At 50.9% G+C, this 20,520-nt stretch overlaps 7 protein-coding genes across 7 annotated transcripts; 4 read left to right on the top strand and 3 right to left on the bottom strand.

The window, feature by feature from the left end:
• Nucleotides 1-1,184: 1,184 nt before the first annotated feature.
• Nucleotides 1,185-3,008, top strand: AA0111_g10568 (Catalase; the record flags this gene model as incomplete). The annotated part of the gene is made up of 6 exons (XM_028644333.1): nt 1,185-1,193; nt 1,246-1,282; nt 1,332-1,467; nt 1,521-1,875; nt 1,953-2,820; nt 2,875-3,008. The coding sequence occupies 6 exons, from the start codon at nt 1,185-1,187 to the stop codon at nt 3,006-3,008; spliced, it is 1,539 nt and encodes a 512-aa protein (XP_028501806.1).
• A 115-nt stretch (nt 3,009-3,123) lies between these two features.
• Nucleotides 3,124-4,862, bottom strand: AA0111_g10567 (putative secreted lipase; the record flags this gene model as incomplete). Its single annotated transcript, XM_028644332.1, has 2 exons — nt 3,124-3,954; nt 4,008-4,862. The coding sequence occupies 2 exons, from the start codon at nt 4,860-4,862 to the stop codon at nt 3,124-3,126; spliced, it is 1,686 nt and encodes a 561-aa protein (XP_028501811.1).
• A 3,315-nt stretch (nt 4,863-8,177) lies between these two features.
• AA0111_g10566 (hypothetical protein) lies at nt 8,178-8,469 on the top strand (the record flags this gene model as incomplete). The annotated part of the gene is made up of 2 exons (XM_028644331.1): nt 8,178-8,359; nt 8,424-8,469. 2 exons carry the CDS (start codon nt 8,178-8,180, stop codon nt 8,467-8,469), a joined length of 228 nt encoding a protein of 75 aa, XP_028501812.1.
• Nucleotides 8,470-8,887: 418 nt separating this feature from the next.
• Nucleotides 8,888-11,667, top strand: AA0111_g10565 (DNA polymerase alpha-associated DNA helicase A; the record flags this gene model as incomplete). Its single annotated transcript, XM_028644330.1, has 6 exons — nt 8,888-9,330; nt 9,390-9,422; nt 9,478-10,825; nt 10,923-11,085; nt 11,177-11,237; nt 11,562-11,667. The coding sequence occupies 6 exons, from the start codon at nt 8,888-8,890 to the stop codon at nt 11,665-11,667; spliced, it is 2,154 nt and encodes a 717-aa protein (XP_028501809.1).
• A 1,910-nt stretch (nt 11,668-13,577) lies between these two features.
• AA0111_g10564 (hypothetical protein) lies at nt 13,578-15,790 on the top strand (the record flags this gene model as incomplete). Its single annotated transcript, XM_028644329.1, has 2 exons — nt 13,578-14,162; nt 14,210-15,790. The coding sequence occupies 2 exons, from the start codon at nt 13,578-13,580 to the stop codon at nt 15,788-15,790; spliced, it is 2,166 nt and encodes a 721-aa protein (XP_028501810.1).
• Nucleotides 15,791-16,912: 1,122 nt separating this feature from the next.
• Nucleotides 16,913-18,147, bottom strand: AA0111_g10563 (hypothetical protein; the record flags this gene model as incomplete). The annotated part of the gene is made up of 3 exons (XM_028644328.1): nt 16,913-17,299; nt 17,348-17,909; nt 17,966-18,147. The coding sequence occupies 3 exons, from the start codon at nt 18,145-18,147 to the stop codon at nt 16,913-16,915; spliced, it is 1,131 nt and encodes a 376-aa protein (XP_028501807.1).
• A 737-nt stretch (nt 18,148-18,884) lies between these two features.
• AA0111_g10562 (hypothetical protein) lies at nt 18,885-19,911 on the bottom strand (the record flags this gene model as incomplete). The annotated part of the gene is made up of 2 exons (XM_028644327.1): nt 18,885-19,655; nt 19,708-19,911. The coding sequence occupies 2 exons, from the start codon at nt 19,909-19,911 to the stop codon at nt 18,885-18,887; spliced, it is 975 nt and encodes a 324-aa protein (XP_028501808.1).
• Nucleotides 19,912-20,520: the final 609 nt, after the last annotated feature.

Raw genomic sequence — 20,520 nt, 5'->3', positions numbered from 1 at the left:
TGCTGACATGTAATCCCTTCTGTCTATAGCTTTCCTGTTAGACGTGAGGTCATTAGGATCACTATCGGAGTACCTCACCCCATTCGTTTTCACGGACACGATTTCTTCGTCATTGCACGGGGTATAGGAGATTACACCGATAATGTTCCTCTGAAGCTTGACAACCCGCCGCATCGCGACACCGCCATGCTGCCAGCTTCGGGCTACCTCGTCATGACTTATGCAATGTCACATTGGTATTTTTCCTCTTCATTTGCAATCAAATCGCTGTACTAACATCTACACAGGCTGGCACATATCCGAGGGATTTGCGATGCAGTTCGTGGGGCAGTATAACAAGATTGCAGGGTTGACCAACCATGATGCGTTGAAGAGCAACTGTGATGGCTGGAAGGCTCATAGCCAGTCTGGATATCTTGCAGGATGATTCTGGCGTGTGCGGGATAGGGTGCTTGGTGCGCACCGGCGCGTGTAGGTGTCGTAGCGTTTTTGCCCTTTCAACCCTCTTTTAAGCCTGATCATAAAACTCGGATGAGCCTGTGGGCGGAGTTTTGTTCGCTTCGAGTTAACTCTTTTGTTCTACAATTGGTTGCGTGATTCCTCGCGATGTTCTGCTTACAGAGCAAAGAAGCCGACCCCACCTTAGGGGCGTGCGCGGGACTGTACCTAGGTAATCTAGCTCCACCACAAATCCGTGCCATCTCCATGATAAGTCCGATTCGACTCGGCCAATCATTCGGAGCACAATCGTCATTCCCCAGTCAGCCGCGTTTGAGCGACTTCCAACGCGCATGCCGCGTCGCGTAGCATAGTCATCTATAGTCATCTATAGTCATCAGCAGCAAGCATGCTCCAGAAGACCGCAATCCGCGGATCTGCGCTATCTCTGGCTACCTAAGCTCTGGGTGTCTGAGAAAATTTCCTCCAATGCGCCGATGGCAAAGAGGGCACCGCAAATATTGACAGGGGGACAGTCCCACAACGAGTAGTGGGATAGGTAATGGACCTGTATCTTACAGATGAATGACGCACCAAAGAATTGCCTTAGATCTACGAGTACCCGTTGAGAATGACTTCATCCCGACAATTACAAACCTGGAATATTTGCATAAAAATGGCGCCCATTCTCCAGCAGGAAAGCTCTATCACAGACAATCATAGACAGCACTTTTGTGTATACAGAAATGGCTTCCGTATGTGTGCACCTTTATGTTGGTTACATCGTAGCTAACGGACCTATTGCAGCAAAACACCGATGCGCCAGTATATACTCTGGCTGAAGGTAAAGCCCTCGTATGTGATTCTTGAGTCAGTCGCTCACAAGCATGTAGGACGTCCTGTTCAAGATCCAACAGCCCAGACGGTACTTCGAGGCTCGCCGCTCAGAGGTGGTGGTCTCGCTCTACTCTCAGACACTCAGCTCATTGAGACGCTTGCGCACTTTCCCCGCGAAAGGATACCAGAGAGGTATGTTGATAACGCACGATCTAATACATGCTTCATACGTTGACGCTTTGCAGAGTTGTACATGCAAAGGCTGCAGGAGCATGGGGAGAGTTTGAAGTCACTCACGACATTTCGCACATCACATCCGCCAACTTCCTGAACAAGATCGGAAAGAAGACTAAAGTCCTAGCTCGTATCTCTACCGTCGCTGGATCGAAGGGATCTTCAGACACCGTCCGCGACATCCGAGGATGGGCACTGAAGTTCTTCACCGACGAGGGAAACTGGGATATGGTTGGAAATGACCTACCCGTCTTCTTCATTCGCGATCCCGTGAAATTCCCATCTCTAAATCGCTCCCATCAAGCACACCCGCAGACACATGTCCCGGACTCTACTATGTTTTGGGACTTCCACAACAATAACCAGGTAGGTTCACTCATCACATCAGAGTCACACCTTTGATACGTCATGTCATCTACTTAACTCAATCTAACGACGTCTAGGAAGGAATGCATGCGCTCATGCAATTATTTGGCAACCGAGGCGTGCCGGAATCTCTGCGAAACATCACCGGCTACGGTGTTCATACTTTCAAATTCGGCAAACCTGAAGACGGATCTTTCAAATACGTAAAGATCCACTTCAAGCCTGATGCTGGCAACGTTACTATGAAGTCTGCAGATGCAGCGCGACTTGCAGGCGAAGAGCCAGATTACCATGTTAAGGACATGTTCAACGCGATCGAGAATGGTGACTTTCCCACTTGGACCATGATGCTCCAGGTTATGGATCCCAAAGAGGCGGAAAACTACCGCTGGAATATTTTCGATGCTACTAGGATCTGGCCGCACGCGGACTACCCGCCCATTCCAGTCGGCAAACTCACGCTAAACAAGAATCCCGCGAACTACCACCAAGATGTTGAGCAAGCGGCCTTTTCGCCAAGCACATTAGTACCTGGCATTGGTCCATCAGCAGACATCATGCTTCAAGCAAGAATGTTCAGCTACCCAGACGCGGCCCGTTACCGTGTTGGTCCAAATTACCAACAACTGCCATGCAACAGGGCCAAAAACGTTTACAGCCCCTACCAACGTGACGGTCCTATGAGGATGGATGGAAACTATGGTGCCGACCCCGACTACGTCCGCTCCTCGTTCCGTAAGATTCAGTCCGGCCCACCAGATATTGCGCACGACAAGTGGGTTGGTGAAGTGAGCTCATACACATCCGAGGTCACAGATGAGGATTTCGAGCAGCCGCGTAATCTGTGGGCGTTGTACAAGAAGTGGGGCGATGACCAGATCTTCATCGACAACTTGAGCGGACACATGAAGAAGGCGTTGCCGCAGGTGCAGAAGGAATCGATCAGTAAGTTGCTTTGTGAGACACCACCTCGAGAAGTCATAAGCTAACGACAAGTAGAAATGTTTGCCAAGGTCGACAAAGAGATTGGTGAGAGGCTCGAGAAGGCACTAGGCGATTCGCTGTCCATGAAGAATGTGGACCATGTGAGCGGGCCGTATGGCCTGCAACCAACACTCGGCGGTGGATACTAGAGCAACACTGGTAAAAACTAATAATATATGAGATAATGATTCATTTCATGTACTTCGTTTGCCGTCATGACCAACTTTCAAGTGTTGGTATCGCTAGAATATCAAACCTTCTAGATCAAACCCTCAAGCTCGCTACGTTATCCTTCAAGAAATTATATGTATCACTCCTAAAGTCATCGTCCAGGTAGCTGTTGCTGTTCGCACCAAATTTCACCAACTTCTTGCTTTCACTCCACCTTGGCCAGTTCATCAGTCCACTTCCCTCATTGGGATCCAAGTTGTAGATGAAGGAGTAATAGTAACCCCTGATAGACTTGGCGGCGTTGTTTGGCAAGATACCATTGAAGACTTGAAGGATATCCGAGCCATGGAATGTCCCTAGGATAGGCGTGCCATAATTGTACGTCGCAAGGTAGGACCATGACGGCACACTAGGGCTGACTTGCGCAGCGACTTCTAGAAAAACGCGACGTGTAAGAGTGAATGTCACGTCGCCGAGGATAGCGGAAATGCGCTTGAACTGCGGGTAGTAGTTGTTGAGGAGGCCAGTTCGGAAAGGTGATCCGTCCTCCGTGATAGTTTGGTAACTGCCAACCAATTGTTGGACTTGCGCTGGCGAAGCATTGTTGAAGAAGATGGTTGAGAGATACGTCGTGATCTCACTGGTGGTGGTAAGATTCGAAGTGAAAAGGCCAAAAAGGGTACCTTCATCCTCTTGGTCGCCAACAATGAAGGGCACCTTGGCGTACTTTCCAGCCTTGACAAGGGCATCGGGGGATGCTGTTAGGGCTTTTCCATCTGGTCGTGGTAGGTAGGAAAGATTGACTGTAAAGTAGCTCAAGATACCAGGAACAGTATTTGCGGCATTGAGGAATTTCGTGTATGGAACTGTACGGAGGCATGCCAAAGTATTGGCTGAGCCAGCGCATCCAGCTGCTTCGACAACCTATGGTGGTTAGCAATGGTCCTCCGTTTTCTCCAATAAGAATAAGAACTCACTCTATCGTAGATAGCCTGACCCTTGGGGCAGTCCACGGGATCGGCTGGCACTATCGAGCCCGAGTTCATGATACCAGCTCTGAAGAGGGGCTTCCCCTTGTAGCTGTTGTCGCCGTCGTACAGCATCATCTGGTCTAGTACAGAAATAGCACCTGCACTCTCACCCCAGATTGTCACCTTCTCGGGATCACCTCCAAATGCAGCTATGTTGTCTGCGACCCACTGTAGGCCCAGCCTTTGGTCGAGAAGCCCCAGGTTGGCTGAACCGTCTTCCAACACCTCTTTCCCGGGCATGAAGCCAAACCCGCCCACGCGGTAGTTTACCGCAACAAAGACGATGGGCTTGCCTTGAGCAACCGACTCGGCTACAAGACTGGCTCCGTCGTACATTGCAGTAGATCCAAGTTCGAAACCACCACCGAATATCCAGAATAGTACGGGAAGTTTGGCGTCAGCCTTTGTACCAGCTGGCCGCTGAACATTGACAGTGAGGCAGTCTTCTCCGGCATTGGTAACGGTTTGAAGGAGTGGCAGATTCAATATGGTTCCCAGAATGTTGGTTGGAATGTTTCTCTCGTCTATGCTGAAGAAGAATTGTGGGCATGCTTTCGGAATGCCAGTGCCATCGACTTTTCCTAGGGAGGAAGTCAATGGCTGAGGTGGTTTCAGTCGCAGCTGATCAATCGGAGGCTGTGCATATGGTATGCCTTTAAAAGATTCAACGTTCGCGATGCTGGTGCCAGCAACCGTAGCTTGAGGTGAAGGAGCAATAACGGTGGGATTTGCACGCCTTTCCAAAGGTGCTGGGACTGCAAGAGCCAAAGGAATCAATGGTAGGAGTATTGTGAGCTTCATGTTGAGGTGAGTATGTGTTTGACTCCTGTTGTTCGAACCAAACGAAGATTTCGCTCTTGAAGACTGCTTCTACTAACACTATCCAACACGCGATACTTAACCATCTCGGTAGAACAGATGTCACAAGCCAGGAACAGCTTTTCTCGCAACGAACCTCGGACGGTACCCACGTCGACTACGTCCGGTCGATGAATTAATCGGGAAGAATAAACACGAGCTCGATGTACTCCGTGGCTGCAGATATACCCATGCTCCAATAACATCTTGCCGGATTTTTGGGTCGCAGATCGCACTCCTTATGGTGGAAGTGAGCTCTGACAGCCTTGTAAGAATGATGTGGTGTGTAGAGGTAATCAATTTCGACCTATCAGAAAACATAATTGAAAAACTCGGCCAGGGGAAAGAGCCTGAATAGGCTTGGGCTCTTGGTAGCTGACTCCCGGCGCCTATCCACTAGATGGTGGATCATGAGGTGTCGGCGCATTTAGCGGACGAGTCGCACGACACAGATCATGTCTAGGTAATTATTAGTTTTGTAACGACGCGAGTCTTTGCAAACATCGCCCGTCTGGTCTTTCCTTTCGGCATCTTCAACGGCAATCGATTTGACTCAAATACAACATCCGCCAAATGCGTACTGCAAAGGCGCCTGGTTTAGGATCTCAATGCCAAGGGTGATGTAAACTGCCGAGACGCAGACGGATGCATTTTCCCGGTACATGGTGTATCGACTGAATCGTCGTCTTCGATCTGTCGGGAGACCAGCCGGAAGTCGTTGGCTCGTATTCTGTTGACGGAGATGCTGCCATTCATGGGTGATTACTTGGTACCGCGTGGACAGAATGCGGGGTATTCAAGATGGATTTCCCCACGATTTCGGCCAATCTATCGCCCAATGCATTCCTCTTCGACGCCTCGCTGACCACAGCAGAACCTCGGTGCGCCGTAAAGTTTGCGCAATATCAGATTACATGTGAGAATGTTAATGGTGGTCTGGAGGACTCAGCGAGCTACATCAATCTCGGTATACCTAGGCACAGCCTGGTGGCCGATCGCTTTGAAGCCAACAATAGCTCTTGGCACTAGTGGAGCGTATTCTCCGTATTGAACAGTCTCACAAATCGTGGTCAACGGGAGTTGCCGTGGCATCGGTAGAGAGGTGCGCTCCCCGAGATCGGGTGAGAGGATCAGAACAAATGACTTGTCGTGGTCGACATGCACTCCGAAAGCTCAGTGAAGGAGCAAAGAAAGATTGAAAAGAGTGCTCTTAATTTTCCGAAATCGAGAGTGCGCACACTGGTGGTGAGATGGATGTTCAAAGCTTTGATGCGTAGAGATCGTGTTGGGATTAGAAGCTAGTGCAGTGTTACTAAGCCATACATTCAATTGGAAGAGCCCTCAAACTTTACTTGCGATCAGGACTTTTTGGATCTTATCACAACATGCCTACAACCGCGATTCGGTTATCCGAGAGGCCTTCGTGCTAAATCATTCTAGAATGGCACACAGATGAAATCAGGCTGCCTTTGGAGTTGATTCCACCATGTCAGCCTCGTCTCCGCTCTCCACTCGCTATTTTCGGCATGACAGTTCAGCCGCACGACAGTACATGGATGCGATCGTCGCATGCTGCCATCCCGCCACCAATGAGCATAGAAAATTTTCATTCCTAAGATGATTGTGCAAGATTATGCATTGTGTCAAGATCTGGGTAAAGAGCGGGCCTTAAGGATAAATGCACTTTGGGATCGTACGGTGTCCTGTTCTGTTCTGGAATCCGCGGAGGCGCCATGCAAGCTTTCGCTACGAGCGCGGGCCGCTTTTTCTACGCGGTGTTAAATAGCGTTCCTACGTCGGGTTCACAGCACTTCTCGAAGCCTTATGGAACATGTCAGGGCTACTCTACATTTACAAGCTGAAAAAGTTTGAAGTCCTTGCGATAGCAGGCACAAGTCGGCTCTTGCATAGATCCAATCATGAGCAATGATCGCGTCCTGTGCTTGCAAGCGCGTAATCAACCCCCCTGTTGTTGGGGCCCTAAAAAGAACAAGCAAATACCCTCTTTACCTTCCCTTCAACGCGTTTTTTCACCGCCACAATCACGATGCCAATCGTGATCGAGCCTCTTCGCATTCAATGCCAATGTATCGGGTTTTCTGAATGGATCTCGTTGTTCACTTTGTGTCTAGCTCCTTTGATCGCCGTAAGTTGTTCTCGAGTCGTGCTTTTCCAGCAACGAAATACTAACGGTTGTCCCGCTTCAGCATCTCATATCCGGGACGCCTACGACATCGTATCTTACTGATCGACGCCCTAAGTGGTACGATCGGTTGTGTAGCTATAATCCAACATCCATCATCTGGAGATACGCTGCGATCACCGATCGGCGCATTCGTGCGATTCAGTGGAGTCGCCGTGACCTAGCAGCTACCAATGCGATATTCTGGACCTCGGATGGATGGAATGGTGGGGAAGAGATGGTCACGAGCTCTACTATGTACTGCTTGCGTTATCCAGAGAGTACCCGTGTTGAAATACTCTCGTTGACGATGTTGAAGACTGTCATCACAACACTTCAGGGTGCGTCAGCATTTTACATACTCGTTGGTAGCGCTGCTGGGGTTGCACTTCCTGGTGTTGCTATTGGGTTCGGCGTAGACACTCTCTTCTTTCCTCTGTCCATATTGGGTTGTTTGCGATTGTGTGCTGCCGCTTGGCTTACGGACGACTTTGTTTACCAGGGAAGCGGATTGCGAGATACTTCATCCACGGAGTCAGCAGGGCCTGTTCGTCAGAGTACTATGGCCAAATACGATGACATCGAACTCGATCATCCCCCGAGAGCGTTGGACCCGCTGATAACGATGCCATCAGAGACATCCAGGTTCCGGTCAGTAATGTTTCTGTCGGAACTGCATTGAAAACAAATACTGACTTTGTACACTCCCGTTTAGATCTCCTGAAAACTCATGGAGAAGCCGTTTTTTTCGCATCGCCTTCCTGCTTGTGTTCGGCGGCGTCTGGATAATAGCTCTTTTCATCAGCACCCCGGCCCTAGCTCCAGCAGACACGTATGGCTACACGATGACAACGTTCCTTCTCGGGGCGTTCTACTTCGTCTTCATTACCATATCACTAATCTTGTACACCTTCTACTTCTTTCGTGGTCAGACTACAACCACGATCATACCCTGCGTCTCCAGCATGTGGTACAGGCTCTACAGTCTTCTTCTCACGGGCTTTGTGATGGCTCTCATCATCATTGCAAGCCTCGAAACGAACAAAGATCCCACGGGTATATATACGAGTGCGAACATGGGAACCAGCTTGTCATGCGTAAAAGCAACGCGATGGTTGGCATTGCCACAAGGCAGTCGGTGGGCAGGACTTGCAACGGAGTGGGACCCTGGAGAGAGCTGGTTGCCGCAGAATAAGACTAGCCTACCGGTCAAGGGCTTGCAAGAAACGGGGCCTTTTGCGCAGAAGGAATTCTGGTTGTAAGTCATATCCTTGTGCGAACTGTTTGGAACATACACTGACTTGGTACGCTCACTTGTTTAGGTACAATTTTACGGGCTATTGCTTCGGAAATATGAACAATATGTAATATATCGCGTCGGTACTACGCTTGTTGGTGCGGTCCGCGGCCTCATCAGCCGCTTGCTACCAGAAGTACTACGTGCTTCAAAAATAATGTTATATCGAATAAATGTGTGTGCATCTGGGAGGAGTTTTTGACGATGGATTGAAACGGGCTAGCGTCATGACGTAATGGCACCTGGGCCGAAACGGTCCCCCAAATCGGCTGGTCGTGCTAATGTTCGTTTGTGCGCTTCAGCTACACAACAACCGTGACGGTGCCCTTGACCAGCCCTCTTCTGTCGCGCATGGTAGAAGGCTTATGATGCCGAATTCTGCCTGAATCAGCGCAAAGCCCCACTATCCTGCCGAGGACTCTTAGACTAGCTATTAATGACCTCTAACTACGAACAACCCCACGTCTACACACGCGGCTTGCAGTAACCATGCCGAAATCCACAGACATTCCCTCGTTCGCTGCATCGCAGCTCACGCTTCTCGATGCCGAGCTTCAAGCCGAGCTGTCCGAAACAAACGCACTTCTCGCCTCGCACACGCCTACCGCCCTCTCACGCGCCGGCCTCGCCATCCTGAACCTTAATGTGTCTTCTATACGGACAGGGCTGGGCGGCAAGACCGTGGTCGAGCTAGGGTTGGATTCGGCAGTTGTGGCTAAAGGCGAGAAGCCCGATATCCCGGAGCACGGCATACGTGTGGGTGATATAGTCGCGGTCCAGGACCAGCCTAGCGGGAGCGCAAAGAAGACGGAAAAGAAAGAGCTAGAGAAGAAGGGTGCCGAGGGGGTCGTGTTACGGGTGCGAAGGGAGAATGTGGAGATCGTGCTGGACAAAGAGGATGCAGATGTGCCTACTGGCGGCAAGCTATGGATGTTAGTCTACGCGTCGTGGACGGTTGTGTTATACACGACAAGGCTGATATATGTACTAGAGTCAAGTTGGCCAACGACGTCACCTACAAAAGGTACGTCTTTTCTAAATACATTCTTTCTGTAGCTACTTGAACTTATGCATGATAGGATGAACCAAACGATGAGCAGACTACAAAAGCTTGGAGATCAAGAGTACACCCCCTTCATGCGCGTACTCTTTGGCCAAGCATCGCCTACACCTTTACCTTCAGATCTGAATGATCCGGCGAACCCTCTTCACAAGCTCGAATGGAACGATCCAGGGCTCAATGACAGCCAGAAAGAGGCAATTAAATTTGCACTGGCTTCGCGAGAAGTCGCGCTGATCCATGGTCCTCCTGGGACAGGCAAGACACACACTCTTATCGAGCTGATCTTACAGTTGCTCAAGCAAAAGCTCCGTCTGCTAGTATGTGGTCCATCCAATATATCTGTAGACAATATCGTCGAGCGACTAGCCTCCCATAAGGTACCTATGGTGCGCCTGGGACATCCGGCACGCCTATTACCATCCGTTCTGAACCACTCTCTTGATGTCCTTACACGAACGTCAGAAGCGGCTGCCTTGGTCCAAGATGTCCGCAAGGAAATGGACGAAAAGCAATCGTCTATTCGCAAGACACGTAACGCCAAGGAACGCCGTCAGATCTATACCGAGCTGAAGGAGCTTCGACAAGAGTACAGAGAGCGAGAAAAGGGATGCGTGAATAACCTCGTGACTGGCAGTAAAGTCGTCCTCGCGACGCTGCATGGCGCAGGAGGCTTTCATCTCAAGGGCCAAGAGTTCGACGTCGTCATCGTAGACGAAGCCAGTCAGGCTTTGGAAGCGCAATGCTGGGTGCCTCTGCTGTGGGTCAAGGCAAGTAAGTTAGTGTTGGCCGGTGACCATCTACAATTACCACCTACTATCAAATCTCTCAACTCAAAGCAAACAAAAGTGGCCAAGAAAGACGCCAAGAAGAGTACCGGTAAGGATACCCGAGCTGGAGAAGACAACGCAGAAAAGGCCGATGGCAAGCCGATCGATGACATGACGCTAGAGACAACGCTTTTCGACCGGCTATTAGCTTTACATGGCCCGTCGATCAAGCGTATGCTAACGACGCAATACCGCATGCATGAGAAGATCATGCGATTTCCGTCCGATGAGCTATACGACTCGCAACTTATTGCAGCCGATTTCGTCAAGGATCGTTTGCTGAAAGATTTGAAGTACGATGTCGAAGACACTGAAGATACGCAAGAACCGCTAGTCTTCTGGGATACACAAGGCGGCGACTTCCCTGAGAAGCTCGAAGATGAGGGTGTGATAGGCAAGGGCGGAAAAGGCATGAGTCTCGGCGATAGTAAATCTAACGAAGCAGAGGCGGCATTGGTGAAGATGCACGTCGGTAATCTGATCAATGCTGGTGTGAAAGCGGAAGACATTGCGGTGGTTACGCCATACAATGCGCAGGTACGCGTCTCTCTCACCCTTGTTCAACTTTCGTGCGCATAGCGCATCAACCCGGACATCCATGTAGATTGTGGGGTTTGACCGTTGACGTTGGTAGCTCGCATTGCTCGCTGGAATGCTCAAAGAAGCATATCCTGGCATCGAACTAGGATCCGTCGATGGGTTCCAAGGCCGCGAGAAAGAAGCTGTCATCGTCAGTACGGTACGGAGCAACCCGGAGCATGAGGTGGGCTTCTTGGGCGAGAAGAGACGGCTCAACGGTACGTCAATGTCAATCCTACCGACTCGCCGCAATATCGACGCATGAACTTGCGGCTGCAAGTGTGTGCGATGGGCTAATGAAGGACGCAGTTGCAATGACACGCCCAAAGCGACATCTTTGTGTGATAGGAGACTCGGACACAATAAGCAAGTACGTCTACATTCCATTCCCAATCCATGCCCCCCACAATGCTCGCCTTCCGTGTTGGTCGCACAATTGATCCCCCTCCTCGTCATCGCATATTTCGGTCATACCCGAGAACGTGGGCGTCGGGACATGTTCTTTGCGAATAAGCAAATCTGAAACCCGCGTAACTCGAAACTGCCGTGACACGCTCCCCTGCTATATCACACGGCAACTCGTCGTCACCCACACTCAGACCACACCCTCGGCATCCTGATATACGGCGGAGGATTCCTATACGCTTGTCATGGAAAAGTGGCTTGCATTGTTACTGACTTGATAAATCCATAGCGGATCCAAGTTCCTCAAGGCCTGGATGCAACACCTAGAAGACCACGCCGATCTCAGATATCCAAACTTGGCAGACGTTTACGTGGACCAAGAAAAGGGCGGATGAGGGGTATGAGTAAGCGAGGCTGTGACAATGCGTTGTCGCCACGGACTCCCAAACAAACAGTGTCGGAGTTGTGGTTCGCTACTGGGTTGGAGTGAGTGTGGGGAGGAGATGGTCTCAGCGCTATGGTTTGGTTCGCAAGCGAAGCGCGATGCTGCAGCTGTGGTATGCAGCGTGACTTTAGCTGCAGTAGTTCCGCGTCAAAGCGCGAGTCGAGACAGGCAAGCTTGCGCCAAAACACCAACGCCGAATGTCTTTGGTAAGAGAGGCATGCGGCAGGAGACTACGGTGGTAAGACGGCGAGGCGAGGCTTGCATGCGTCTACATGCACAAAAGAGAAAAGAGAGGAATCGGGAGGCGCACGACGGAGTAGATTACGAGTAATGCGCTCATTCTTCCTCAAACCCTTGACGTGAACGGTGTCGTGTAGGATAAAGTGTGTGTGGTGGCGAGTCGTGACCATCAATACATGGCGCAATCACTGTCCGACTATCGAAGTATTCAGCGCGCGGGCAGAAAGGTTGATCAAAAACGGCGCCGAGTGCTGGCCACGTCGCTCCTCTCAACGTTCTTCCAGAACGCCTCGCTTACTGCCGACCAGCCTCCCCTATTATTCACGTTTACATCAACACACATCGCCAACAGTAACGCGTGCAGTAGAGGCAGTAGAGTACCAAACATGCGAGATAGACGGTGTAGTGTGGGCTAGAGCGACGCGCCCCAATCAGCCCATGGTCGGAGTTAGTCCGCAGACAGTCTCAAACACGTTAATGCAGGCTGGTGCAAGGATTTGTGTTAGTCTGTACGGCCGAGGGTCCATGACATGCGTCCTGGCGTCCCCATGCATTCTCTCGCGCGCTCAGACCTCGACGCGACAAGACGAGGGTTCGTGGAACGCCTCGGCCAGTGCAGCAAAGCCGCTATTTCTAGATACAGGAGGATTAGCTCTGCGACGGCTTTACTAGGATCCCCAATGGCGTTTCCCTCGACAAGTGGTAGGTTTGGGAGCTCGACAGGGTGGCTGAGGTCCAAGACGTATTAGCAGCATGTTTCAGACGGGCTGAACAGGCTGAACAAGGCCATGGCCGAGCGGGCCTGCGCGTGCGTGCATCCAACGGACGTGTATCGATTGCAACAGTGTACCGCTTTGGCCAAAACATGCAGCTGTACTGTACCCAAAACCCCACGGCCCCATATCCAACAACATGCACGTCGTTCGTTCGCGCCGTCGACCGGCTTGTTGGCCTCTCATGCAAATGCAACGCTTGTGCAGCAGCGATCAGGCCTTTATTTGACTGCAGCCCCCCAGCCCCCGTTGTGTAGTGGTCAAAGGTAATGCCGGTCATACTGCTTGATTCGCAAATGCGCCATCAATAATAGCCTCCTCCTTCCCGCCGCGACACCCCCCCATCCGACTGACCCTCCCCACTCTGTTGGCACCCTTGTCCAAAGGGTACATGACGCTCTCGGTCTGATACATAGACCCTAAAGAACGCCTCTTTCCCCCCCGTTCTTTTGCTGCTGTTCCCGTTGCGTCGTCTGTGGCACGTCTCTCTTGTTTAACCTCGTCGCTCTTTCTGATCGAGTTCGCTTCTTTTGACTCTTGGGGGCTACCGTTGTTAATTCTTTTATTGCCTATTCTTCGCTTGCTTGCTTGCATCTATTTTAGGAGGAGGAACATTTGCCGCGCTTGTCGCTCCGGTCCGCCTTTGCTTTGCTTCTTACCCATCAATTGATTTCGCAACATCGGTGATGGTAGTCGAGAACATCAACGCTCGCTGGGTCATCCCGGTAAACTTCGCCTAATCGCAATCTCCAGGACTCGTCCGCATAACCGCATTCGCCAACAATCAGAATCAAAAAGGTCGCCTTGCATCCATATGCTTCAACGAGAAGGATTTGTCCTCGCTGATATGAGTGCGTCAGCGCCGTCGCCTTCGCCTTTGCAGCGTTCTAGCTGGAAAGCTGAGGCCATCAGGAGAGGGAACTTGAAGATTAGTGGGCCGATCCCAATCACCGAAGATGTGCCGCTGAACGAAGAGGAAGAGAAAGAGTACGCAGAGAATGGCGTACTGGACCGAACATTGCAGCCGCAGGACGCGCCGGTAGATCAGTATGAACGTTCGCAAACTCCGCCAAGACCGATGCAGTCACCCCCACCTGTGCCTGAACAGCACATGTCAGCTTTGCGATCGAATCCGATCGGAGAGCAGACGCAACGCGATGATGTTGTTCCTGAGCGACCCATCTCTTCAAGATCCCCACCACAGGTGCGACAGTTGAACGAAGTACAACGCGAAAGCGTTGTGCCGTCGACTTCAATTGCATCCCCGACTCCCTTTCGCTCAACGCCAGAGAGCGCCAGTAAGGCTGCGCAGAAGAAGAAGCGCAAGAGCGGGCTCAGGAATGTATTTCGGAAGATGTTCGGACGAAAGAGCCCGGACCGGGAAGATCACGAGGAAGAACCGATGCAGCGTGGTCATAGCTACCACCACAGCGTAAGTCTGCGATAACACTGTGACGACCCAATTCTGACAATGGACAGGACCCTGGTCTGCTGAGGTCAACACCACCGCGAGAACCGAGGACACCGCCTGCCGGTCCTCGGATATCAGATCTGCCAGTAGAGGAGCTACAGCCATTGCACCCATTGGGCCAGCATCTCCCGTATCCTATGAACGTGAATGCCCCACCAGCGAGTCCACCTAAGGAGTATCTCACTTTCGACATGGATAGGCCCGATCTCGGTCGCCGGAGAGCAACACTACCCACTGTTCCAAGTGCTATCACTCACCGGCGCAGTCTGGACGAGCCCCGAGAGAAGCTATCAGCGTGGGATGAAAGGGTAGAAGAAGATGAGATGTCTCCAGGTATCGGTATCGCCGTGTCCAGCCCTACTCAAACGGTGGCCTCCAGACACGACAGACGACGATCGAGAAGTGCAGATGCTCTTCACAGTCTCGCCAAAGAACGCGCGTCAACGGAGAGAGGACGAAGTGCGGAGATTAAGTTCTGGCGGGAGAGCTACATGTCCGGCAGCATCTATAGTAGACCGCAAACGGCGAAAACGGTGGAGACCGTTCGCACCGTGCCGACGCAGGAGCCCATGATTCGTGAACCAGACAACGAGTCTTTTAACGAAATGAGCGCGACGCTCGTCCAGGCGGACGACTCGCAGACCCCCACTCCGATCACCGAAGAGCCGAATCGCGAGCAGAAGCACGCTGAGCAACCCCCAGTCCCGGCCTTCAACTTTGGCGACCTGAAGAATGCGCTGTTTGGACCCAAAGAGGAGACTATTCCAGAGTCGCCTCAAGTCAGAGACGTCTCCCCACCACCTCCGCCGCCAGCCAAGAGTCAACATCGCGTGCCCATTGAGGACCGCGTTCAAGACCTCGAACACAGGTACTCTAACCTCGAATCACTTACCCGTCAAATGTCATCCCGCAACAACCGGCAAACCATCATTCTCGAAAGTGCACCTCGTAACTTGCGATCAAGGAATCGGAGCGTATCCGCATCCGGTTCTCATTCGCGATCTCACTCCAGAGCAGCACCCAGCATTCACCAAGAGCCCATTCATCAATCAAGTAGCGAGACTCTTGATCCTGAGCCTGCGCCTGGTTCCCCAACTCTAGCAGTACCCCCCGTTCCCAATACGGGCAGCAACGAGGAGAATGCGCGAGCGCTACGAAACGTGTATGAAGCGCTCAAACACGAGAGGGGCGCCAGGAAGGCATTGGAATCACAAGTCCGCACTCTTCAACATGACGTGTCAGATCTACATGCTCTGGTCAACAAACTCATCGCTTCAGCGACCGCTACCTCACCATCGTATCCTACTCCTTCTCCTGACACGTTAATAATCTCGAGTGAAGATCAGCGGATAAGCTGTTCTACACCAAGAGCTCCAACGCATGACCGAAATATGATTTACGGCCAGAACAGCCATAGCAAAGACCAGCGATGGGGTAATGATGATTCAAGCGTTTACTCTGAGGATCTGGCGCGGAAGCCGAGCTACGATGACGTCGCGACGCCAGACGTGTGGGCGACACCCAAGGAAGAAGGGTTTGGCGGAAGTGGTTTCTTCCATGGTGAGGACAGGATGAGAGGATATGCTTGAGACTTTCGGATCGCTTGATGCGGTCTTGAGACGTGGAATGATTGGCAAGGTTTTCTTTCCTCTGGATACGTCTGAGTATGGCATGAACTTTGCATGTTTGTAAGATACCCAGCGTGGGCGTTGATCTGGCGCGCACGCTTCTCTTTGTTCAGCGACTTCTTTTCTTGTGTTTACGGTTTGATTTAGCGAGTGAGCGTATGGAAATGCATGCATTCTTGATCAGTTACTTTTAATCATCATGGAAAATGTGATGCCAGATCCGCTGCGATCTGAGTGAGGTAAAAGATAACATATTTGTCATTTGAATCACGCAGCTGTATGTACATGAATTTGAAGCTATATTGTGGCTACCGTCCACTGCCACACGTAGTACCGCGATGACTCTTCTGCACCTCGTTATCCACGGTGGTTGAGCAACGGAACGATAAGTCTGGAGGAAAAGAACTGGACAGGTGCTTGATAGCTGGGAGACGAGCCGCAAATACCATTGCCATGACGACATGGCATGCTATAAAGCGAAACTATAGAACTTAGACAGACACTTCCCTCGGTGCTTACATTAGCTGACATGAACGCCATAGCATCACCAAATCCGCGCCCATTCCCTCCTAATCCACAAAATCTGCAGAACCAAGCACTTGATTGGAGTCAATGAGCTTAAGATGTTAAAGGCTGGACCATCTTATGTCTTTGATAAGACTGTGGCACCCGAGAAGAAGTGCGCTATGTTCTTCCTCATAATCCACAACGGGAGTGGGATGTAGGCTGAATGATGACGTACACATAGAGCAAGTAGGCATATCTTCGGAATGCGCTGTGTAGCCCACGGATACATTCATGACAATGAGTCTAGATATGCGAAGAAACGTAGGCAATATTCTCACTTCCTTATGTTGTGATCAAACGTTTTCTATCCTCATCATGCAGCGTGCTCGAACACCGTACCGTCTTGAACTTATACACCAAGCCCTATATCACATATTATACATTTGGAGGTATGATTGAATAACTTCATTACGTTAATCATTATGTACTTATTCGCTTGCTGGCTCGCTTATAACGCTTCAAAAACATTTTCCCTCCAACATTAGATACTTCTCATACAGTCATTATTGATCCCCACTAGTTGACGTGGGGAACATAGGTGGGACCTCTACCCTCCTCGAAAGTAGGTCCGACAGGTCCGTCGAGGTAAGTACTTCCGCGGTTGCCCGCATAAGAGCTGTCCCTCATGCTCTCGCTGTAACGCGCATCTTTGACAACCTCAGGCCTTTGCTCGCCCTTGCGGCCAAAGCTCCAGGCGCCCAGAAGTACCAAAGCGAGGATACCAAGATCGCACAGCTCGCCGAAGATGATGAAGAGAAAAGCGAGGGCCTGGTTTGTAGTGCGCGAATAGCTGTTCACGTTCTTGTAGATGAGTACCAGCTGCGCAATGGAGAAGGCGTTGCGGGCCCAAACAAGAGGCGTAACGAGGAAGACGAAGCGGGTAAGAGCGGATTTGGAGCGGTTCTCGAGGTTGTCAGCACATGCTTATGCGCACGAGAGGGGTACACTTACACCAGTGATGCCGTTCTTCTTGATACCAAGCCAGCACAGCACTGCCTCAAGCGTCGCACTAGTCGAAGCTGCAATAACAACAGCGACGTAGGTGACGTACAATGTTCGGACAAGATAGTCACTGCGAATCAAACTAGGGTACGCAAGCGCACTGTTACCGCTACCACGCCTTGCAAGACCAACAGCCCAGCTCGCGAATCCAAGAGCAAGGATAGCCAAGATCCAGAACCCGTTCCAAATCCAAGATAGGAAACCAGGTTCCTTGATACCGGTACCGTTGTTCTGGACGTGGTTGGCGTGGATCCAGATGGCGCCTACAATGCACGCATTCATGATGATCATGGCGCATTGGTAAAGGAAGGAAAGGATGGAGATGATTTTCCCATATTTGATAGAGTCATTGTTGCCGAAGGGCGCGGTGTACTGGGGGTAGGAGTAGGCGGATGTGATATAGAAGGGTGAGTTCAGACGGGATTGAAGGGCAACGATTGAGGATTGTGTTGCGTAGGCGATCATTAGGGTGAAGAGACCGGTGATGAGGAAGATTTGAGTTCCCATAGAGCTATGTTGCGTGTCAGTAGCTGTGAAATCTGAGTAAGAGAGGCTGGATGATAGTACCTGTGCCTCTTCTCGGTTGACCTGGTAAACTTCATAAATCTTCGTGGGCGGCCTGGTCCGCCAGCAAGCTGACGACCGAAAAGAGCGAGGGCCGCCAGGAGGAGGATGATGGCACTTCCTGCTGTAACGACATGGAGGGAGAAGATGGCCTGGACGGTGCTGGTGGTGTTTGTGATGGCCATTGTGAGAGCTGGACGGATGCGCAGCGCAGCGTCTGGGCAAGACCAATTCTTCAAATTATTTTGCTATAGTAATGTTGCGTTTCTAGATGCAAACACAAGAGACTTTATCACATCAACCAAATCTATGCGGTCATACCTCACAAGCCGAGGCCATGACGACGAGTTACTGTCAGACTTTGACAACGTTGACGTGCATCGAGACCCAGCAACCTTCTGGCCTGGTGTTTAGCCATGTGACTAAACGTAGCCTCAACGTAGATCGTGCAATCAATGAGTACGGTGCGAGTCGTGATGCTGCGTTTAGCTTGGTCGAATGACGTTTAGCGGCGCGGAGAGTTCGGAATGACGTCGCAAGCCAATAGCACAAGCGACACCATCATCGTAGCCAGATGCTTTTCTGTTTGAACCCTCTATTTGAGTTGTTTTGCTTGGGCACCGAAGATCGTCGCGCTCGTGATGGTGTCATCGTGGTGGAGATGTGAGCGCGGGAGATGTGTTCGCTTGTGGCATGATCTTCCCAGGGGCTTCTTGCTTGTGGGTTCCGTGTAACCTTGTTGACGCGCTAGCTAGTGGGAACATGATGCGCGATGAACCTCAAAGCAGGATTTCCAAGGCGGACGAGAGAAAGGCGACGATGCTCAAAATTCTCCTGTATCGAGTGCACACTATCAGAACGCGTGGATTGGCGAGTCTTCCATAATCGATGACGGGCTCATGGCTTCTTACACCCCGATCCATCAATCGCTCTTTCCAACTCCAACCACCCTTCCACTGCCTCTGAGTCCCAGCTCTTCGGGTGTCCTGAACCTCCGCACGGACTCTATATCATTCCTTCCACCGCTTTTGCGTTTGCCATGCTGCGCCTGTTCGTAGTCGTCTTTATGCAATCCACACCCAAAGATGATAAACAAGCACACAATGACGAACAGCGCCATGACTGCAAGAATAAATATGAACAAAGACCAGATGCCAGAGCTAATGTAGTCGACAAAGGATGACGAAGCCGAATTGACCATATGTGTCGCAGTGCCTTTCTTGCCATTGGCATCCCAGTCGTGGAACCACATGTGCATTTTCATCGGTTTTTTGATATCTTTACGTGGAACGAGTGAAGCACGGATGATTTCGTACGCGCTCGCATGGTCGCCAGCTGAGAGCAAGGGACGCTGTAGAAGCACGACTTCCAGAACCTTCTGCTCCTCCTTGTCCATGATGACGGTAAGATGTGGAGAGGTCAGATCAGTCCACATCTCCATGACATCAAAGTAGAACAGCAGCGCGTTGGACTCTTTGAGACTTCGCAAGGAGTAGGAGTATGAAGCGCCAAAGTAAGCACCTCCAAGGTTGTCGAGCTGATTGGATTCAACAAGCTTATCGACATCGTCTTTCGACGTGTCCAACAAGACTTGATTGACGTATATCCGCGGCAGAATCTTTGAGTCTGCTAGCAGTGGAGCATTGTTGATGTTCAATTGCGATGAGTCGTATGGGAGAGAGATGTTCAGCAGCTGGAGAGCGTCAGCCTGTAAAGTCATTCTTACGAGAGTAAGATGCAATCACCAGAGCGTTATCATCTCTCCTCTCAGTCCATGGCGCATCGCTGCCTTGCGACGTGTCCTGGTGTAGGAACGGGCAACCAATACATGGGAGCTTGGCAATCACGTTGTAGCCTTCTGCAACGGTGGTGATCTCCGGCGCAACTTCCGCAGCTACGAATCGTGCGATCGCGGAAGCCACAATTAGAGGTGCTACCTGGAATATCATGATAATTAATATGAAGATCCGGTTGAAGTGATGTTGCGCGTGTTGACACGTTTGAGCTGAGTGTATGTAAGCCGAGGCGAGTGGGGCGGCATCCTGGATCATGTGAAGGCGCGAGTTAGCGTGTTTGGAATACGAGCTGCATCAATTGCATTCCACTTTTTGTATAAGACGTGTAATTCTGAATTTAGTTGCATTGACCGAGCAGACTGGATGTTGAATGAACGCTTTCCTGATATGTGTTTTACTCATCAACATACACACTTGATCTCAAGGTTTGACCTCTCAAGCGCCGTCGCCAACTCTTCCCTCTCCATGAACACTCGCGGATCAATACTGTAAACACATGTATCCAGAGTCTTTGCATCATGGCTGAGCTACTATCCTGTGTATGGAGAGCCTGCAATGTAGTGAGTGTTCATTTTGTTTTTCCATTTACCTCATCTTGTCCATCAATGCCATTCTCTCTCATCAACATTTGAAATGTTTCCAACGGGACGTAATACTGTACGGTTGAAGCTATCGTGAGGTACGTACGGATCGATTTCTGGTGTTGTACGTACTGTAGGTCCAAAAAAAGCTCTAAGTACGGGCCGTAACCGTAGTACGTTC

The sequence above is a fragment of the Alternaria arborescens genome (assembly GCF_004154835.1).
Source record: "Alternaria arborescens strain FERA 675 chromosome Unknown contig_37, whole genome shotgun sequence".
NCBI lineage: Eukaryota > Fungi > Ascomycota > Dothideomycetes > Pleosporales > Pleosporaceae > Alternaria > Alternaria arborescens.
The sequence above is the reverse complement of the archived record's forward strand: the minus strand, read 5'-3'. Positions and strand labels throughout refer to the sequence as shown.